At 44.4% G+C, this 18259-nt stretch overlaps 1 protein-coding gene across 1 annotated transcript in view; it reads left to right on the top strand.

Annotated features, from left to right (window-relative positions):
- Positions 1–1860: 1860 nt before the first annotated feature.
- Positions 1861–18259, top strand: part of TRPC4AP (transient receptor potential cation channel subfamily C member 4 associated protein) — a 36504-nt gene continuing 20105 nt past the window's right edge. Inside the window, exons 1-3 of the mRNA XM_056844985.1 lie at positions 1861–2043; positions 13640–13768; positions 15839–15955. Coding sequence (XP_056700963.1) covers positions 1861–2043; positions 13640–13768; positions 15839–15955 — 429 coding nt within the window. The remainder of the gene's footprint in view (positions 2044–13639; positions 13769–15838; positions 15956–18259) is intronic.

Here is an 18259-nt window from a genome sequence, read left to right as displayed (position 1 = left end):
GTTCTAAAGGCCTATAGGCTGGCTAATGGGGTCTGGTTTGATTAGGATCCGTTCCAGCTCTAGCCAGGTTGGCAGAATTCTGCAGCCAAATTGATCTGGCTATACCACCAAAATTGCTAGAATCCAGGTTGTTTCAGGCTTCTGGGACAAATCCCATTATAACCTTCACCATGCCTCCATACAACATTTAGAATTATGGAATACATTCTGCTAAATGGCAATTCCTTTTTTGTTATGTTTTGGTTTTGCCCCTTTATCAGCATAATACTTAAGAGTCACCTCTAAGCAGCTTCCAGAATGCTGGATGTGAGAAGCTGAACAAGGAGGATTCTTTTGAAAGCACTTTGCAAGTTCACAGCCCTTGCACGCTGGAGAACAAGGCCTATAGTGCCATGTTGTCTGTACTGTGAATGAATGGAAATTTCACAAGAGGATAGACTATCAGCATCAGTGTATAAACCTTTCTCCAAAGTTTTAATTTTGAAATGTCATAGCCTAAATCCAATACAGTGTGAATCAGTTTCCAAGGGTAGCTATGCTTTGTTCTGCAGTAGAACAGTTAGATTTGAGTACCCTAGCACCTTACAGACATACTCTACTGTGTCTGACGAAGGGAGCTTTGACTCTGGAAAGCTTATACCCTGAAACTCTTGTTGGTCTCTAAGGTGCTACTGGATTCAAATCAGCGTGACTCGCTTAAACCTCAGAGCTGAGCACTAGATGCTTTTGCTGATAGAGTTTGGTGATGAAGTAAAATTCAAAATCAAGTAATGCGTAAAGAGCCGTCAAGTTGCAGATGACCTACAGCGACCCCATGTGGTTTTCAAGGCAAGAAACGTTCATAAATGGCTTGCCATTGCCTTCCTCTGCAAAGCAACCCTGGACTTCCTTGGTGGTCTCCCATCCCAAATACTGATCAGGGCCAACCCTGCTTAGCTTCTGAGATTTGACGAAATCGGGCTAGCCTGTGTCATGCAGGTCAAGGCCAAGTAATACGTACTAATTCATTACGGCAGACTAAGGCTCTCATCCTATGAACTCTCAGAACTGTGTGTGTGTGTGTGTGTTAAGTGCCATCAAGTCGCTTCCGACTCATGGCGACCCTATGAATGAAAGTCCTCCAAAATGTCCTATCTTTGACAGCCTTGCTCAGACAGCCTTGACAGCCTTGCAAATTGAGGGCTGTGGCTTCCTTGATTGAGTCCATCCACCTCTTGCTGGGTCTTCCTCTTTTCCTGCTCCCCTCAACTTTTCCTAGCATGACGGTCTTTTCCAGTGACTCTTGTCGTCTCATGACGTGACCAAAACACGACAGCCTCAGTTTAGTCATTTTATCTTCTAGGGTCAGTTCAGGCTTGATTTGATCTAGAACCCACTGATTTGTTTTTTTGGCAGTCCACGGAATCCGTAACTATTAATAAATCGTTTATGATGAAGATTAATAGACCCCTGTTCATTAATTTCGTGATCTCGCTCTCTTTTTTTTTTTTTTTTTAAGAGCCCACGTGCAATCATTTATAAGACACGGATCACAACACACCGGAAGTCCTGCCTTTCGACGCGGAGAGGAATGACAGCCCCACGTTCCGCGTTGCCGCGACCCAGCGTGTCTTTTCGCTTCCCTCCTTAGAGCGGCGGCCGCGCCAAGACTACACTTCCCATCGGCCCCTTGGGAAGCCCGGCGCCCGTCCTTCTTTCCCGTCCCCATTCTCCCACCAATCGGAAAAGGGCGGGAGGCGGCCTTGCGCGCAGCCGGCCTGCGGGTGGCGCTGTGGCGCGACCCGGGGAGGCGATTCGGGCACAAAGCGCTGGGAGGAGGGGCGCTTCCTGTTTGTCTCCGTCCAGGGGCAGGAGGCAGCGATGGCGGCCGCGGTAGGAGGAGCAGCAGCAGCAGGAGCGCCGCCAGTGCCAGCAGCAACGGCGGCGACGGGCCTCGTGCTCGGCGGGACCGGCCGGCGTGGAGCCCGCCGGGGGGTGGCCAACATCCTGGCCCAGCTCCGGCACGCGCAGCTCAGCGGCCGGGGCCTGACGCGGGGGGCGCAGGTACGGTGCAGCTGGGGCTGGTTTGTGGGGGGGGGAGAGGCTCCGGAAGCCCCCCCCTCGAGGCTGGGTTGTGTTGGGTTAGGTGCTGGGACGGCTGGGCCGAGTGGGGGGAAGGGGCGGCAGAGGCCGAGCCGCGCTCCTCTTCCGGCGGTGAGGTGGGGGCGGCTGCCTCTTGCTCGCCGGTTTTGCAGGCTGGCGCTTCGTTTTTACGGCGCTGGTCCATACAACAGCAAAGGAGGGGAGGAGGAAAAGCCCCCACCCCACCCCAGGAAAGAGCAAGAGACCAGTAGCACCTGAAAGACTAACAAAAAATATTTTCTGGCAGGGTAGGAGCTATCTTCTCTAGACTAGTAGAAAAGAGCAAGAGTCCAGTAGCACCTTAAAGACTAACAAAAATATTTTCTGGCAGGGTATGAGCTTTCGTGAGCTACAGCGAAAGCTCCTACCCTGCCAGAAAATATTTTTGTTAGTCTTTAAGGTGCTACTGGCTCACGAAAGCTGTGGCTCACGAAAGCTCCTACCCTGCCAGAAAATATTTTTGTTAGCCTTTAAGGTGCTACTGGACTCTTGCTCTTTTCTACTACTGCAGACTAACACAGCTACCCACTGTGAATCACCCCAGGAAAGATCGGTTGCAGAAATCAGGGCCATGCCATAGGATCCCCGGGAACTCTGGCACCTCTCATCTTCCGGTTTCCGGGGCTCTCCGCGGAGGGCCGGTGTGGCCACTGAGGTCTACTTTGTTTTCAGTTCTGTAACTTTTGACCCATTCTCAGCAACCGCCACGGTCTGACAGCTCCTGGCCTGCTAGGGAGCTTTGGTGCCTTCTGAAGCAGCTGATTCTGGACTTGTTGCCGCAAAAAAAGAAAACTGGTTGTCCAGTGGCACCTTAAAAGGCTAACCACATTCGTTTCTGTGCAAGTTTTTTTTGTGAGTCAGCACTCACTTCGTGAGATGCATGACGTGTTTGACCATTGGGCAGATATATTTATAGCCCGAGCAGCATGCAATGAAGTTTGGTGGGGGAGTGTGACAAACAGAAGCTTTTGTTAACTTAAGAATGAAGTTGGGAGACTCAAAAGAGTTGAGTCTGGTCCTAGCTGTTGAGAGGCAGTATAAAGAGTTTCATTTCAATGGGTTTTGCTGGAAGTATGACACGGTGTTCACACACACACATCTGTACACATCATAGATGGGCTAGATGTAGCCCATATTTGGTAACTGATGGAGTTGTAGTTCCTGCCTGACATTTGGCAGGTTGCAAGGGAGCAATATTGATGTATATGAAGTGCCTTGGCTGTTAGCTTATTGAAGTATCATACTGTATATGGTGCTTTAAAATACAGTGTACACTTTGAGGCCTTAATCCAACAAAGAGTTGGGCACAAACTCACAGATTGTGTTTCTTCAGTAGCTTTCTGTAAAAGCTCTTCTTGAGGAACTCTGGTTTGTTACAGCTCTTAAAGTATAGCAGAGTGAGCAAGGCAACATTATTCTGGTCAAGCTTCCCACCTGGTTCTCATACAGGCTTTCACTTTTGTGTTCTTGCATGTATTTCCTGCTTGATCAGTGAAGTGTTTAGAATTAGGATGGGAAACTGGGCTACCGGAGTCCTTTTTAGCAGCTCACGTGACCTTGTTACATCCTAAAAAGTCAAGAAGACTGTGGGAACTGAAAAAAAAAGGACTCTAGTAGCCAAAAGCGCTCTATATATGTTGTACCCTGATACTTCAGTAAAATATAACCAGTAGAGGTTTATTATTGAAGTAGAAGGTTCTTGTCACAACTATGTTGCAACATCCAGGAAAGAAGAAAGAGACTAAAGCATTGATTTTGCTCAGTCACCGTAGTTTTTTTTTATTTTCAGGATGGAAAAAATGGAAAATTTAGAAAAGTGCTTTTTTAGAGAGCCTGTAAAACATTTTCTGTTTTAGAATGAGTAAAATGCTTCTTAAGACAAGGATTTCCATTTTCAAAGTGGATAGCATTAAAAAGTCTGAGGACTTTTCCAGTTTTTCCAATAGAGAAATTGGGACATTTGAGGGAGCATGGAGAGAAAAACCCTCTTGTGAAATGTTTTCTTTTTCAGAGTGAGCAAAACCTTAGAAAGCATTTCACTATTTCCAAATGTATATCAATGTTTTAATGGAAAAATTGGAAAAACTGTGGGAACACTGACAAAACACTGGGGGGGAAAACCCTCTTCTGCTGTATACATATTCGTTTTCAAGAATATTTTTGTTTAAATGTAAATAATTTTGGCAATAACATGCACTGAACTGGATGTAACATAGGTATACAAGAAGAAAGGCCTAATAACACGGCCTGGGCTATTTATGGATCATTTTGACCCAGTTTCCATGATGGATGTGGACAAAATCCTGGGATCTGTGGAGGCCACTACTTGTACCCTGGATCCTTGCCCATCCTGGTTGCTAAAATCATATAAAAACCACATCAGCAAACCCTTAGTATCTATTATAAATTGGTCACCAACTCAGGGGACCTTCCCTCAGCAACTCAAAGAGGATGTTATCTGTCTGCTACTTTAAACACCATCTATAAATTGTGTGTGTGTAAAGTGCTGTGTAAATCCTCTTATGGATTGAGAGCTGGCTGAAAAATAGGAAGTAGAGAATAGGAATCAATGGTCAGTTCTCCCAATGGAGGGATGTGAGCGGTGGGGTCCCTCAGGGATCTGTGTTGGGACCAGTGCTTTTCAACCTGTTCATCAATAAACTGGAGCTGGGGGTGAACAATGAAGTGGCCAAGTTTGCAGGTGACACCAAATTATTTAGGGTGGTTAAAACAAAATCGAACTGTGAAGAGCTCCAAAAGGATCTCTACAAACTGGAAGAGTGGTTATTAAAATGGCAAATGAGATTCAATGTGAGCATGTGTAAAGTGGTGCGTATTGAGGCAAAAAATTCCAACTTCACATATAACTCATCTGCTCTAGACCCGTTTCAGTTTGGCTTCAGGCCAGGCTGTGGGACAGAGACAGCTCTAATAGCTTTAGTTGATGGCCTCTGTTGGAAACCAGTTGTCATCAGTATGGGATCTATGTTGTGGGGTTCCACAGGGCACAGTTCTATCTCCCATGCTTTTCAATCTATGTAAAGACCTTAGGACAAACCATTCATAGTTTGGGGGTTGGTTGTCATCAATATGTTGACAATGCTCAGCTCTATAGATCCTTATTCAGATTTCCTGGTGATGTGGTAGAATAGAGGTCCTGAGCCACTGCCTGGCCACGGTGGTAAACTGGCTAAAAGCGAACAAATTAAAACGAAACCCTGAAAAGACTGAGTTAATGTTGGTTGGGAAGGTGGAGGTCTTGAAGGACATTGTGTTCTCCACCTTTGTTGGAGTTCAGCTGACCCTTAATGGCTCAGTTAAAAGCCTTGGGGTTATACTGAATCCAGCTTTATTACTGGAGAAGTTAATGCAGCTGCAAAAAATGCTTACTACCAACTCAGCAGCCTAGCCCGTAAAATGGCCCCTTACCTTGATACGACGGATCTGGCCACCAGGATCCACACCGCAGTAACATCAAGACTAGACTACTGTGATGCACTGTACATTGGTCTCCCCTCACTGGTCCAGAGTGCCGCAGCTCGGTTGTTAGCAGTAGCTATATGGAGCATGCATATAACTCCCATTTTGCAGACACTCCATTGGCTGCCCATTTGTTACTGAGCTCAGTTTAAGGTATTGGCTATCACATGCCTTCATGGCCTTGGTCCCTCCTATTTGCGGACTGGCTCTTCCTCTGTGCTCCACCGTGACAGCTTTGCCTATGTCAGCAGGGGCTTCTGTGGGTACAAACCTGCAACTGGGCAAACTCAACAACTGTCTGTGCCCATGCTTTCTCTGCTGTGGCTCCCACCTTATGGAGCGGCCTGCTAGAGGAGGACATGAAAGCTCCCGCTCTCCTGGCTTTCTGCAAACTATGCAAAGCTAAATTTTTCAAGAGGGCTTTTCTGTGCAGTTAATAGTGTTACACTGTACAAAATGGTTCACAAACTTACTTGAATAAATGACTAGAGACTGTGGTTTATACTGCTGTGTATGGCTTATTGTCAGTAGGATCCTATTATGTGATTTTTGTGTGGCTTAATGTGTCTTGTTAATAATATGCTTCAATTCCTTCTGGTGGTTCCTAATGCATTGGTTATTGCAAGGTCCCATTTTGTTGGTTGTACTAACTCAGTATGTATAATCTACTTTCAGTCCCTGTGTATAAATAATGTACATAAATTAATAAATAAAACAATTAAATGTTTGTATTTTGGTAAGCTGCTTTGAATGATACATTATTACAGAGTTTACTGTTTTCAGTGTTACACAGTTTAGCTTGATATCCAAACATCCTGGTAATCTTTCCTATGAGTTTCTGTTCAAATAATAGACTTTCTTTTGTTTCCTGCCGAATTTGTTTTCTGCCTTTCCTCCCTACCTCTCAGATGACAAAAATTTAAGATATGTGTACTATGGTAGCATAGGGTGCAAAAGTTTGCAACTCTGTCTCTAGCATGGGGTACACTTGCAATTTTTCCTTTAGAAAATGAAGATAGTGAAACTTTAAAATTCCATAAATATGTCAAACAATACAATTGCATATGCAAAGTTATGAATGATTCGTTATATGTGTTTAAATCAATGAAACAAGTAAGTTTGACAGGAAAGCTTTACATCTATTGATATTTCCTCCGAAATTACTGTTTTTTCAGGAGGGACAACAAAAAAGCCAACTTTTTCCTGTAGCTTCAACACCTCTGGAAATTTTTATCCCTACCCAGGATTGGTGCTGGGGGGCAGTATGACACATAAGAGAAGGGCTTGGGGTCAGGCAGTTAAATGAATGGCTCCTATACAAATGGAAAACTCTGTTACCTTAATATGCTTGGGGATGGCATCTTTTACAGATTATTCCTTTCTCTTCGTGTGAGTGGGAAATACTGGTCCCAGAGTTTTCTGTAATATGCCTCTTTGTGCATGCTTAGAATGCAGAGGTGAAATGGGGGGTGATTATAGGTAAACATGATTGTAATGATGTACACTTTGTGATATTCTGGAGTTGAGGGGTGTGATAGATACTTCCTTCCCTACACTTAGAGATATAAAATTTCTGGAAATTTTGAAACCATGGGGGAAAATAGTTTTTTGGGGAGGGGGACAGGGACAGATATGTTAGGGAAAATTTAAAAATATGCAATACTTACTGTAGTATCAAACCTAAACTAATTTTAATGCTTTAACAATATAACATGCATTATGTATAACTTAGCATATACAATTGCAATATTTGACATATTTCTGGAATTTCTTATATATGCCTTAGTTTTCAACATTGAAAAATTGTAAATATACCCAATACTTGAAAGAAAAACTGCAAGCTGATGCACCCTATGCTGTCTTAGCACAGGTTGCTTAATTTCTGCTACCTGGTTAGAGAGAGCTCAGTTCTCAATGGAACTTTCAGTTTTCCTCTGAGGCTTTGGTGCAGTTGTTGCTCCACCTGCTTCTGATTTTTTTCGCTCCAGCAAGTTACGGCAATAAGCTGTTTTTTATCCAGTCAGTGGATGTATGTCCCCCAGTGGTTTGAGGGAGAGGTGAAAAAGTCAGCTGCAAAGTGAACCACAAGTCAGGTCAAAAGGGCAACAGAAGGTATGCAACAGGTGAAAGCTGTGCATGGTCTCCGCATGAAGATTAGGTATCCTCCAAGGTGGAGACCTGCATCTTGGATTTAAGAGCTGTGTATGTCTACAGCATGCCCACATTGTCTTTAAAAGCATTACACTCGTTCTAAAAGAGAAAATATTTCATAGGTTTTTTTCAGTACCCCCCAAAATTTCCCATTTTTCCATAGGAAATAGGAGTTTTTTCCTCAGATTTTTTCTGGGCCTTCACATCTCTGCCTATGCTATTGAAAATGTATAGTGAAATCTTCTTTCCTTGTTAAATTGTATAGTTTTTCTCTGCTTTGTTGATCTGTAGCATTTGCCTTTACAATACACCACAATGTTGGACTAGAACCGTGTTGGCGAACCTATGGCACGCGTGCCGGACTTGGCACGCCGAGCCATCTCTGTGGGCACGTGCGGGTAAGTTGCCCCCCCTTCCCTGGACTCCCTGCCGCCGGCTTTGAACCGCTCTGCATTGCCTGCAGGCAGCACGGAGCGGTTCAAAGCCGCCCCCCCCCCTTCCCTGGACTCCCCGCTGCATTCCCTGGACTCCCCGCCACTATTAGCTTCCTCTGCCGGCTGCTGAAAAACTTCCAGCAGGAGAGAAAAAAATGGCGACGCTCTATAATTTTGCCTCCATAGTCTCTATGGTACACCAGACTATGGAGGCCAACACAGAGCGGCCTCCTTAAAAGCGGCCGCACATGGCTGGCCTCCACTGTTGGCTTGCTAGTCGCTAGAGGAGGAGGTAGGTTGGTACGTTGCTCCTCTTAACCCGAGTCCGCCTCCCTCCCCGAGTCCCCGGGGTAGTTCTCCCGACCGGGACTGGAGTCTGCTGTGTTTCCAAGTGCATCTCTTCCCCCGCCCCCGTTTCCTTTCCTCCCAGCCTGGGCTGGAAACGAAGCAGCAACTTTCCTTAGTTGGAGGGAGAGGGTAGTTCTCCCGACCTGGAGCCTGTGGTGTGTCCAAGGCCATTTATTCATGGAAGGTTTTGCATTGGATTTGTCACTCTGTAGATGCACATTTTCCACATCTGAATTCTCAAAACTCTGCATGGTGGCTTATTGTTGAGTTTTGAGAACATGGATGGGGAAAAAGTGCATCTAAAGAGTGGCAAATCCAATGCAAAACCTTCCATGAATAAATGGCCCAAGTGCATCTCTTCTCCCCCCCCCCCGTTCCTTTCCTTCCCCCCCCCCCCCGTTTCTTTCCTCCCAGCCTGGGCTGGAAAGAAGAAGGTACTTTCCTTAGTTGGAGGGGGGCTGGAAAGAAGAAGGTACTTTCCTTAGTTGGAGGGAGAGGGTAGTTCTCCCGACCTGGAGTCTGCTGTGTTTCCAGGTGCATCTCTTCCCCCACCCCCGTTTTCTTTCCTCCCAGCCTGGGCTGGAAAGAAGCAGCAACTTTCCTTAGTTGGAGGGGGAGGGTAGTTCTCCCGACCTGGAGCCTGCTGTGTTTCCAAGTGCATCTCTTCTCTCCCCACCCCCCACCCCATTTTCTTTCCTCCCAGCCTGGGCTGGAATTCTCTCCTCTGATCCTGGAGAGAATAGGTATCCATCATGACTAGTATCCATTTTGACTAGTAGTCATGAATACCCCTCTCCTCCATGAACATGTCCACTCCCCTCTTAAAGCCTTCCAAGTTGGCAGCCATCACCACATCCTGGGGAAGGGAGTTCCACAATTTAACTATGTGTTGTGTAAAGAAATACTTCCTTTTATCCATTTTGAGTCTCTCACCCTCCAGCCTGGCAGTGGCGGGGGATGGGGAGAGGAGAGTTCTCCCTTTTCTTTCCACCCAGCCTGGGCTGGGCAAGAGGCAGGAGCTGCCCTTTACTCACCCACAGGAGAGGCAGGCACTGGCCTTGGCTGGCTTGGGAAAAGGGATGTATTAAAATGAATGAGAGGATTGCCCATTTGAAACAGTGGGAGAGGCTGCACAGCCTATTGTAGATAATGGGAGCCAGGATTGCCCATTGACTTGCATGCACTCCTTTGAAATAGTTTACAGCACAAAAAATTGCAAAGAAAATGTGGCATGGATATTCCATTAAGGTCTCTGGGCCTAGCTACATTACTCTGCGACTGGAATGACAGCTGCCAGGACTAGTAGAAGTGTTCTGCGACTGGAATGACTAGCCTTGGAGTGGAATGACAGCCCCTGAGATTAGGAGAATGATTCTGCAACTGCAGTGACAGCCCCAGGAGTGGAATGACAGCCCCTGGGACTAGCAGAAGTATTCTGGGACTGGAATGACAGCCCCCAGAGTGGAATGACAGCCCGGTCATTCCAGTCCCAGAACACTTCTGCTAGTCCCAGAGGCTGTCATTACACTCTGGGGGCTGCCATTCCAATCCCAGAATAATGTAGCTAGGCTCAGAAAACTTACTGGAAAATCCATTCCACATTTTTTTTGCTACTCTTTCTCCATGAAGCTAAGGGTGGCTCACTTAGTTAGCCTCAGTTTTATCCTTACAACACTCCTCAGAGATAGCAAGAGACACCGTGTGTGTAGCCAAGGTCATCATTTGCAGTTTTGTGGTAAGAGTGGGATAAATGTGTTCTAGCCAGACAAGTGAGCTAAGCTTTATAAGTTCAGCAATAGACAAGTCAGTTGTGTGCATGTGTTTTGCTGTCAAGTCACATCTGACTTATGCCTGGTGGGGTTTTCAAGGCAAGAGACATTCAGAGGTGGTTTGCCATTGCCAGCCTCCGCATCACCACCCTGATATTCCTTGGTGGTCTCCCATCCAAATACTTGCCAGGGTCAAGGCTGAGAGTGTGTTACTGGGCCAGGGTCACCCGGCAAGTTTCCATGGTAGAGCAGGGATTTGAACCTGGGTTTCTCAGATCGTAGTCTGACACCTTAACCACTACATCATGCTGGAGAACAACGAGGAAGTTGTTAATCGTTTAAGCTAATTAAAATCTCAGTATTCAGGTTAAATTGCCGTGTTGGCACTTGGCGATAAATAAGTGGGTTTTGGGTTGCAGTTTGGGCACTCGGTCAAGGTTCACCATCACTGGACTAGAAGATGAAATATTTTGGAAAACTACATCTTAAAATCTGACTAGCACTACATTTAGTGGAAGAAACATACGTGTAGCTTCTCCAGAGGTAAGCCCCCTACAAACTGTAAAAACCGCTATAAAATTACCAGTACTGTATAAAAAACATAAAAGCACCCTAAATCAACATTCAGGAGCCTAAAATGATATTCACAAAGCAGCCCTTGGGCTACAAGCAAACTGTAAAAACAGCTAAAAAGATAAAAACCCTTTAGTGAAAAGCTTGGGTAAGGAAAAATGTTTTGGCCTGGCACTTCAGGATCAGTAACGTAGGTGCCAGGTTGAGATTCAAGGGGAAGGGCATTCCAAAAGAGAGGCATCATCACCACTGAGAAAGCCCTCCCTCCTCTTGCCACCCACCTCAGAGGGCAAGGCTTGGGAAGGAAGGCCTTTTTGGTAGGCGCCTGCTGAATTACTGGCTTCTTATGTCAGAATGCAGAGTTGTGCATTACAGATGTAAACTTCAAATATACCTGAATTAAGGGGTATGCCTACCAAAAAGAACTTTCTGTAGAGTAGAAGCATAATTGTCTTGTTACAAGCCTCAAAATGTCTGAAGAAATACCAGTGGCCCTTTGCTGCAAGCTTTTGAAATCTGTTCAGCACTAAATAGATGTTGTAATTAAGGCTGTGCTGTTTAGCCAGGCTTAGAATACAGAAGCCTCTTTGTATTTGGATTTCACATGCATGACAACTGCAGATTTTAAATCTTGCCTGCTACGAGAGAAAAAAAAGCAACTTTCCCATTCTTGTGGTACAATGACTAGCATTAGATCAAGCCTATTTTCTGAACATAGAAGCCACAAAAAATGAAAGAAACCTTCCTAGAAGATTAATTATTTGAGATCCTTGCAGTACATAAACACTGCTTGGGGATGGAGAAGTTTGCTATACCAGAATGCTAGCTGGTTTTTGCATTTGTTCCGAGAAGTATGGCATGTGTATATTTTAGTTAATAGTATCTTATCTTACCTCTTCATCTGTTCCTACTCTGTGGTTTTACTGTAGCTGACTTTCAGTCCTTTGTGATGAAAATGTTTGCTTTGCTACATGTTTTCTTGGTCGTTTATGCACTTTGAAGACAGACATAATACACAGGCATTGTTCTGTGGGACCAATTTGGCAACAAATCATACTATTGCGTATTAATCCATTATAAAAGCATGAGTTGATATTTCTAGTTGTAAAGTTCCTATTGGTTGAAGAAGAGTTGGTTTTTATATGCCAACTTTCTCTACCATTTAAGGGAGACTCAAACCGGCTTACAATCACTTTCCCTTCCCCTCCCCACAACAGACACCCTGTGAGGTAGGTGGGGCTGGGAGAGCTCTCAACAGAACTGTAACTTGCCCAAGGTCACCCAGCTGGCTTTGTGTGTAGGAGTGGGGAAACAAATCCAGTTCACCAGATTAGCCTCAGGCGCTCATGTGGCGGAGTGGGGAATCAAACCTGGTTCTCCAGATCAGAGTCCACCGCTCCAAACCACCGCTCTTAACCACTAAACCACGCTGGCTCTTAACCACTACACCACGCTGGTTGGGAAGAGAGAGAAGAGAATTGTAAAAATGATTTATAAGTAATTGAAAAATGTCTGTTCAAATGAAAGAATGGAGATCAGGCTGGAAAACCTAAAGCACAACAGTGATTCCGGAACAAGAAGAAGGAGGCATTACAGCTCTGACTTTTTGTTTTGGCCTGTAAGATGGAATGTGCATTTTAGAACTTGGCTATTTAAGATTGCAGTTATATACTGTGGAAGAAACATAGACTACATTTTTTGTCCATCTATGTAATACTCTAATTCATAGATAATCATTGTTAAATTCATAGATGTTCTGCAAATTCCTGTGAAATGTTCTCTTTACTACTGACAGTATTCTAATTCTCACACATACTTTATCAGGATACTTATTACAGAAAACCTTTTCCCCTAGCATATAATGTAATTTGGAATATTGGCACAACTCATAGTTATGACTTATTGTTAGTTGCTGTATTTTGGACTACTGTAATTACAATCCTTATTTAAATATATTCTCCTTGTCCCTCTGTTTTTTAACAATTTAGATGAAAGAACAGTAACAAGAAATATTTGTCTTTAGAAAGTATATTGCGAATAAGGGAGCGCCAATACTTAAGTGTAGCCTACGCTAGTCCTGGAAATCTCCCAATGGAAAACATAGGTTAAATTGATTCTATGTGCTGGATCTATTTGGGTGGGCAAAATACACCCAGTGGATGGTAAACTGTGAGATTGAGCTTTTCAAGCAAGAATTGACAGACCAAATTGTGCAGGCAGCATCCATATGAATAAATCACTGGATTTTTCCCCAGTATGCCCCCAGTAAATCTGTTAGTGAAAGTAGACTTACCAGGTAATAGGCTGAATGGGTGTTTTTACCTCGGAAACAAAATTTAGTTCCTCATGCTTGATAGGACATGGTTTTAATAATATGTAGATAGCTTCAAAGATGCTTTTGTGTAAAAGAAAAGTATCTGTACATCCTGACTGAACAGAGTAGACTGGAAGTAGTGTTTGATACTTGGACACAAATATGTCTGTGTATATAATTTTTAAGGGCCAGTTTTGCCCAGTTTTGGATCTCTTAATCTCATCATGCCAATTTAAAACCAAATATACACAAAATAGATTCAGAATTCCAGCTTGAATTTCTGTACTCTGGTGAGGGCTTCTGATAATTTTAGTTAAAAGCTGAATAATCTGTTTTTCCTTGATTACTGTAGTAATGAATATATAACATCCCACGAGCTCACAGTACAGAAGCATAGTGACCAATTTCCTTGTGTGGCATGAATTTACCTATCTCTTCCTCTCCTGTAGATTGCAGAAACTTTGTTAAAGGAAAGAGACAAACAAGCAAAGTGGAATGGGATTCCTTTACTCTTAAAGAAGCTGTATGAGAATAGCCATCCCAATAGTGACTTTTCCCAGTGCCAAAGCATCTTGAAGGTAATGTTTCTGAACAGCAAACAGACTTTTAAAATGGGAGGGTGCTGAATCCAGCTTTGGTCATGTCATACTATAAGTCATTCCATAAATGTCATGTATTTTATTGATCCTTGTTGTGGTTTCACCAGCATAAACAGTAAGTCAGTGTATGCATCCTGGAAATAACTCTTGTTAGACAACTTGCTTTTTGGTTCTTGTAGGTTATCCGGGCTGTGTAACCGTGGTCTTGGAATTTTCTTTCCTGACGTTTCGCCAGCAACTGTGGCAGGCATCTTCAGAATAGTAACACTGAAGGACAGTGTCTCTCAGTGTCAAGGGTGTAGGAAGAGTAATATATAGTCAGAAAGGGGTTGGGTTTGAGCTGAGTATTGTCCTGCAAAAGTATTGTTCTGTAAGTATCAAGATAATGTGCTAATGAGGGTATGGTATGTTAATATGGAACCTTTGTATCCTGAAGTGATCTGTTAACAGATCACTTCAGGATACAATGGTTCCATATTAACATACCATATCCTCATTAGCACATTATCTTGATACTTACAGGACAATACTTTTGCAGGACAATACTCAGCTCAAACCCAACCCCTTTCTGACTATATATTACTCTTCCTACACCCTTGACACTGAGAGACACTGTCCTTCAGTGTTACTACTCTGAAGATGCCTGCCACAGTTGCTGGCGAAACGTCAGGAAAGAAAATTCCAAGACCACGGTTACACAGCCCGGATAACCTACAAGAACCAATGAACTCTGACCGTGAAAGCCTTCGACAATAACTTGCTTTTTGGTTTCTCCTCTATTTGTCAAGGTTTGTGTGACAATTTTTCTGTGGTCCTGCCCATTGTCATAACACAGCACTAACAGCTGGTTCTGACACTGAGTCCACTTAAACACATCTGCAGATAATCATTTGCATACAGAGTAATTTTGAAGTGGCAAACTCACGTAAAATCAACCCTTTCATAGAAGAGGGCCTGTAATTTTGCGTGAGATTTCTACTCCCACAATATTCTTCTCTCGCAGATAGAACCATAACATGAGTAAGTAGAAAAAGCTTTGGTAATTGGAAAAAAAGTCTTAAGCTACATGAAGGGCAGGCTTGCTTCATGGAGTAAGAAGCTGTAAGAGTCTTGGCCTTGCAGTTGGCACCATGGCTCAGTGATAGAGAATCTGCGTGGCATGCAGATTGTCCCAAGTTGATCTCTAGCATCTCTAGTTTAAAAAAGGACCAAAAGGTGATGTGAAAAACCCCTGAGATCCTAGAGAGCTGCTCCCAGTCAGAGAAGACAGTACTGACTTTGGGAGGCTAAGGGTCTGACCCAGTAGAAGATAGCTTCATGTGTTTGCTTATTTAAGATATTTCTGTGCCACCTCTTCAGAATCCTTCTTGAGGAGACTTACAATTAAAACCACATCACAATATGTGTTTGTGTGAAAGAACAGAGAAAAATGTCCAGCCAACAAAGGAAGATGCTGACGTGCAATCAATGCATCGTTCCACATTCTAGAGGAGAATCCATGTTAATTTGCACCCAAAAGAACAAAAGGTCTTGTGGTTTCTTTGAAGGCAAATTTGTAATGGGACATAAGCTATTCTGAGCAACTTTTGTCAGGTGACGTGTTATACTTAGTTCAACAAACTAAGTCGGAGCGATAGGGTTATTGTGAACTTCTCACAGCTACGTGGAAATTACTATTTCCTACTTCTTAGTCATAGACATCCTAATTATTCCTGCCTGCAGGCTATAGCAGAATCAATTAAAAATTGAATACCAGCAATACAGTAAGATTTAACAAATGTATAACCAAATTTCTGCTTTGAAAGGGTTTTTTTAACCACCCACATATTCAGAAGCATGGAAATTCTGGGTTCGTAGTAGAAAACAAAAAAACAAAGGCTATCAACTTTGTCTGGTGCATATATTAAATGTATATAGTATGAAATTGATAATTTCATGCTGTAAACTGGGGCTTTAAAGTTTTCATATGTATCATTCACAATTATTTCTGCAGCCAGCATCAATAATAGTGTATATCAGAATTTATACACTGTTTTTATTTCTCATCAGGAAATTTCTCCCCTCCTTTCAATGGAAGCCATGGCATTTGTCACAGAAGAGAGAAAAGTTACTCAAGAATCTACTTTTCCAAATACATACACGTTTGATTTGTTTGGAGGAGTTGATGTAAGTGTTTTGTAGATTTTGTTTTGCTTTTAAATGAGGTAATATGTTCTTGTATCAGGTAGGTGAGACATTACTAGTTGAAAGAAGGAATTATTTGTTCAAAACACGCTAGTAAGCCCGTATTTGGAATACTGTATCAAGTTGTGATCACCTATGAAAAATGAATTTAGACAAACATATGCACAGAGCTTCCCCAGTGCTTTATGCAATTTCTCTTTATGACTAGAGGCTGCGAGTGTGGCCTTTTATCTTGGGGAAAGACATCTGAGAGAACATGATTGCACTGTACGCATTAGAGTAGGTCAGGGAGGGAAAGAAATCATGGCGAGTGGGGGAGTATTAAATCATATAAATTTCCATTTCATAAATCTCTAGGAAAGGATCAGTGGATGGAATTGATTTGGTGTCTGACTGATAACTGTATTGAGCAAAAAAAGGAATCTTCTGTCGCTCTTAACACAGGGGTGGGGAACTTTTTTCCTGCCAAGGGACATTTGCTCATTTATAACATCATTCGGGGCCATAACCAGGTGTAGATTTCCTGGCGTGGGGGGAGGGGAGAGGCTAGGGTTTCCAGGTCTCCAGCCACCACCTGGAGATTGGCAACCACAGGGGAGGCCATGCAGAGAAGGCCTGGAGGGCACCCCTGCTCCCTCCCCCCTCCCAGGCGGGAGGGCAGCCAGCGGTGGGCCCCGAGCAAACGAGGCGCCAGGGGGGCGCAGCCCGCAGCCGATCCTCAGGGGAGGAAGGAAGGAAAACAGAGAAATGGAGGGGGAGAAAAGGCGGAAGGAGACAAAGAGACGAGGGGGAGAAAGGAGAAAGAGTGACAGAAAAAGAGGAAGAGAGAAAAGCCTTCCCCCCCACACACCCGCACAATCCGGCCCCACACAACCCGGCCTCAGACTCCCCGCCTCCCCCAACACACACATACACATGGCAGCACATGCAGCCCCGCGCAACCGGGCCCCAGACTCCACGCCTTCCCACCCCAAGTCCACAAAAGGCCCTCCAATCTTGATCAGCTCCCGTGCGCATGTTCCGCCACCGGTAGCCACCGGCCTCTCCCCCTCCCCTTGCCGCTTGACATGCGGCGTGAGGGGCTTACAGTGTGCCACGGCATTCCTGCATGCCACGACTGTAGGGGGCAGCCTTGGGGGAAGCGTCCCTCCCCCTCCTCTCGCCGACCCAACAGTCAATGAGAGGAGGTCCAAAGGGTGCTGTGGCCCCAGGAACACCCTCGGTGAGGGCTGCGCTGTGCTGCGCCTCCGCGGTTGGGCCCTGGAGCTCCCGAGGGCCACTGAAAATGTCCTCTGGGGCCGCATACGGCCCCCGGGCTGGACGTTCCCCATCCCTGCTCTAACAGATTGGAGATCTACTGGGAAATGAGAATGTAGTCTTCTCCCTCTGAGCTTCGAGGACATCTGATGATTGGGTTATTCCGTTCCTATGCTCAGGGAGAGGCAGGATTCAGAGGTAGCTGTCCATTGTCCTGCCCCTCCCCATCTCTAGCTGTTTTCACTAAGTTACCTGGGGTTGTTCAGGGCTGCTGATCAGGCCCACAGCATTCATGCTATTCATGACCACAGCAGCATCTGCACTTCTATGCTGACAGCCCAGTTGCCTTCCAAAAGTCCTTTAAGATGTCCTCCTATTCACTGCTGGGAATGCTGAAGGTGGCCCATCTCAAAAGCTATGCACAGCTCTTGGGTATGCTGTGTTGAGAGAGGTATGGCCATATAACTTGGCTAGCTACTAAATTTCTGCATACTTGCTGTAGGCAAAATAAAATTGATAACTAAAGGGACAGAGTAGAAGTAGAACAGCTTTACTTATATTTTAAGTGTTGGTTGATCTGAGGATTTCCAGGTGTTTTGGCACCCTTCTTATCCCAGATGAATAAAGGATGCACCCATCCCTATTCCTTTAGTGACGTTCTCTCTAACATTGTGACTTGTCCCAGGGTCACAAAGTTTGCTGTGACCAGAGCACTTTGCTGTGCCTTCTGATGGGTCTTGATCTTATTTGTCCTTATAGCCAGGTTTCTTCTGTGTGTGTTGCTGATGTATTTTTGTCATGAAAACCAAGTTCACTGTCCAGATAACTATGTATAGAACCTTCTCGTCCTAGTTTGACGGATCCATAAGTACGTGTAGTAATTGTCTTAATGTCAGTGTCCAAGTACAAGTCTTCTCTTGCATCTTTTATAATCAGGAATCTTTAATATAAAATCCCTTTGGTCAATAATAATGACTATGGTAACTGGATCTCTTTTTATATATAGTAAGGATGAAATGCTTTATGAGC

This window comes from Euleptes europaea, chromosome 2 (assembly GCF_029931775.1).
Source record: "Euleptes europaea isolate rEulEur1 chromosome 2, rEulEur1.hap1, whole genome shotgun sequence".
Taxonomy (NCBI): Eukaryota; Metazoa; Chordata; class Lepidosauria; order Squamata; family Sphaerodactylidae; genus Euleptes; species Euleptes europaea.
This window is presented reverse-complemented; position numbering and strand designations above follow the sequence as displayed.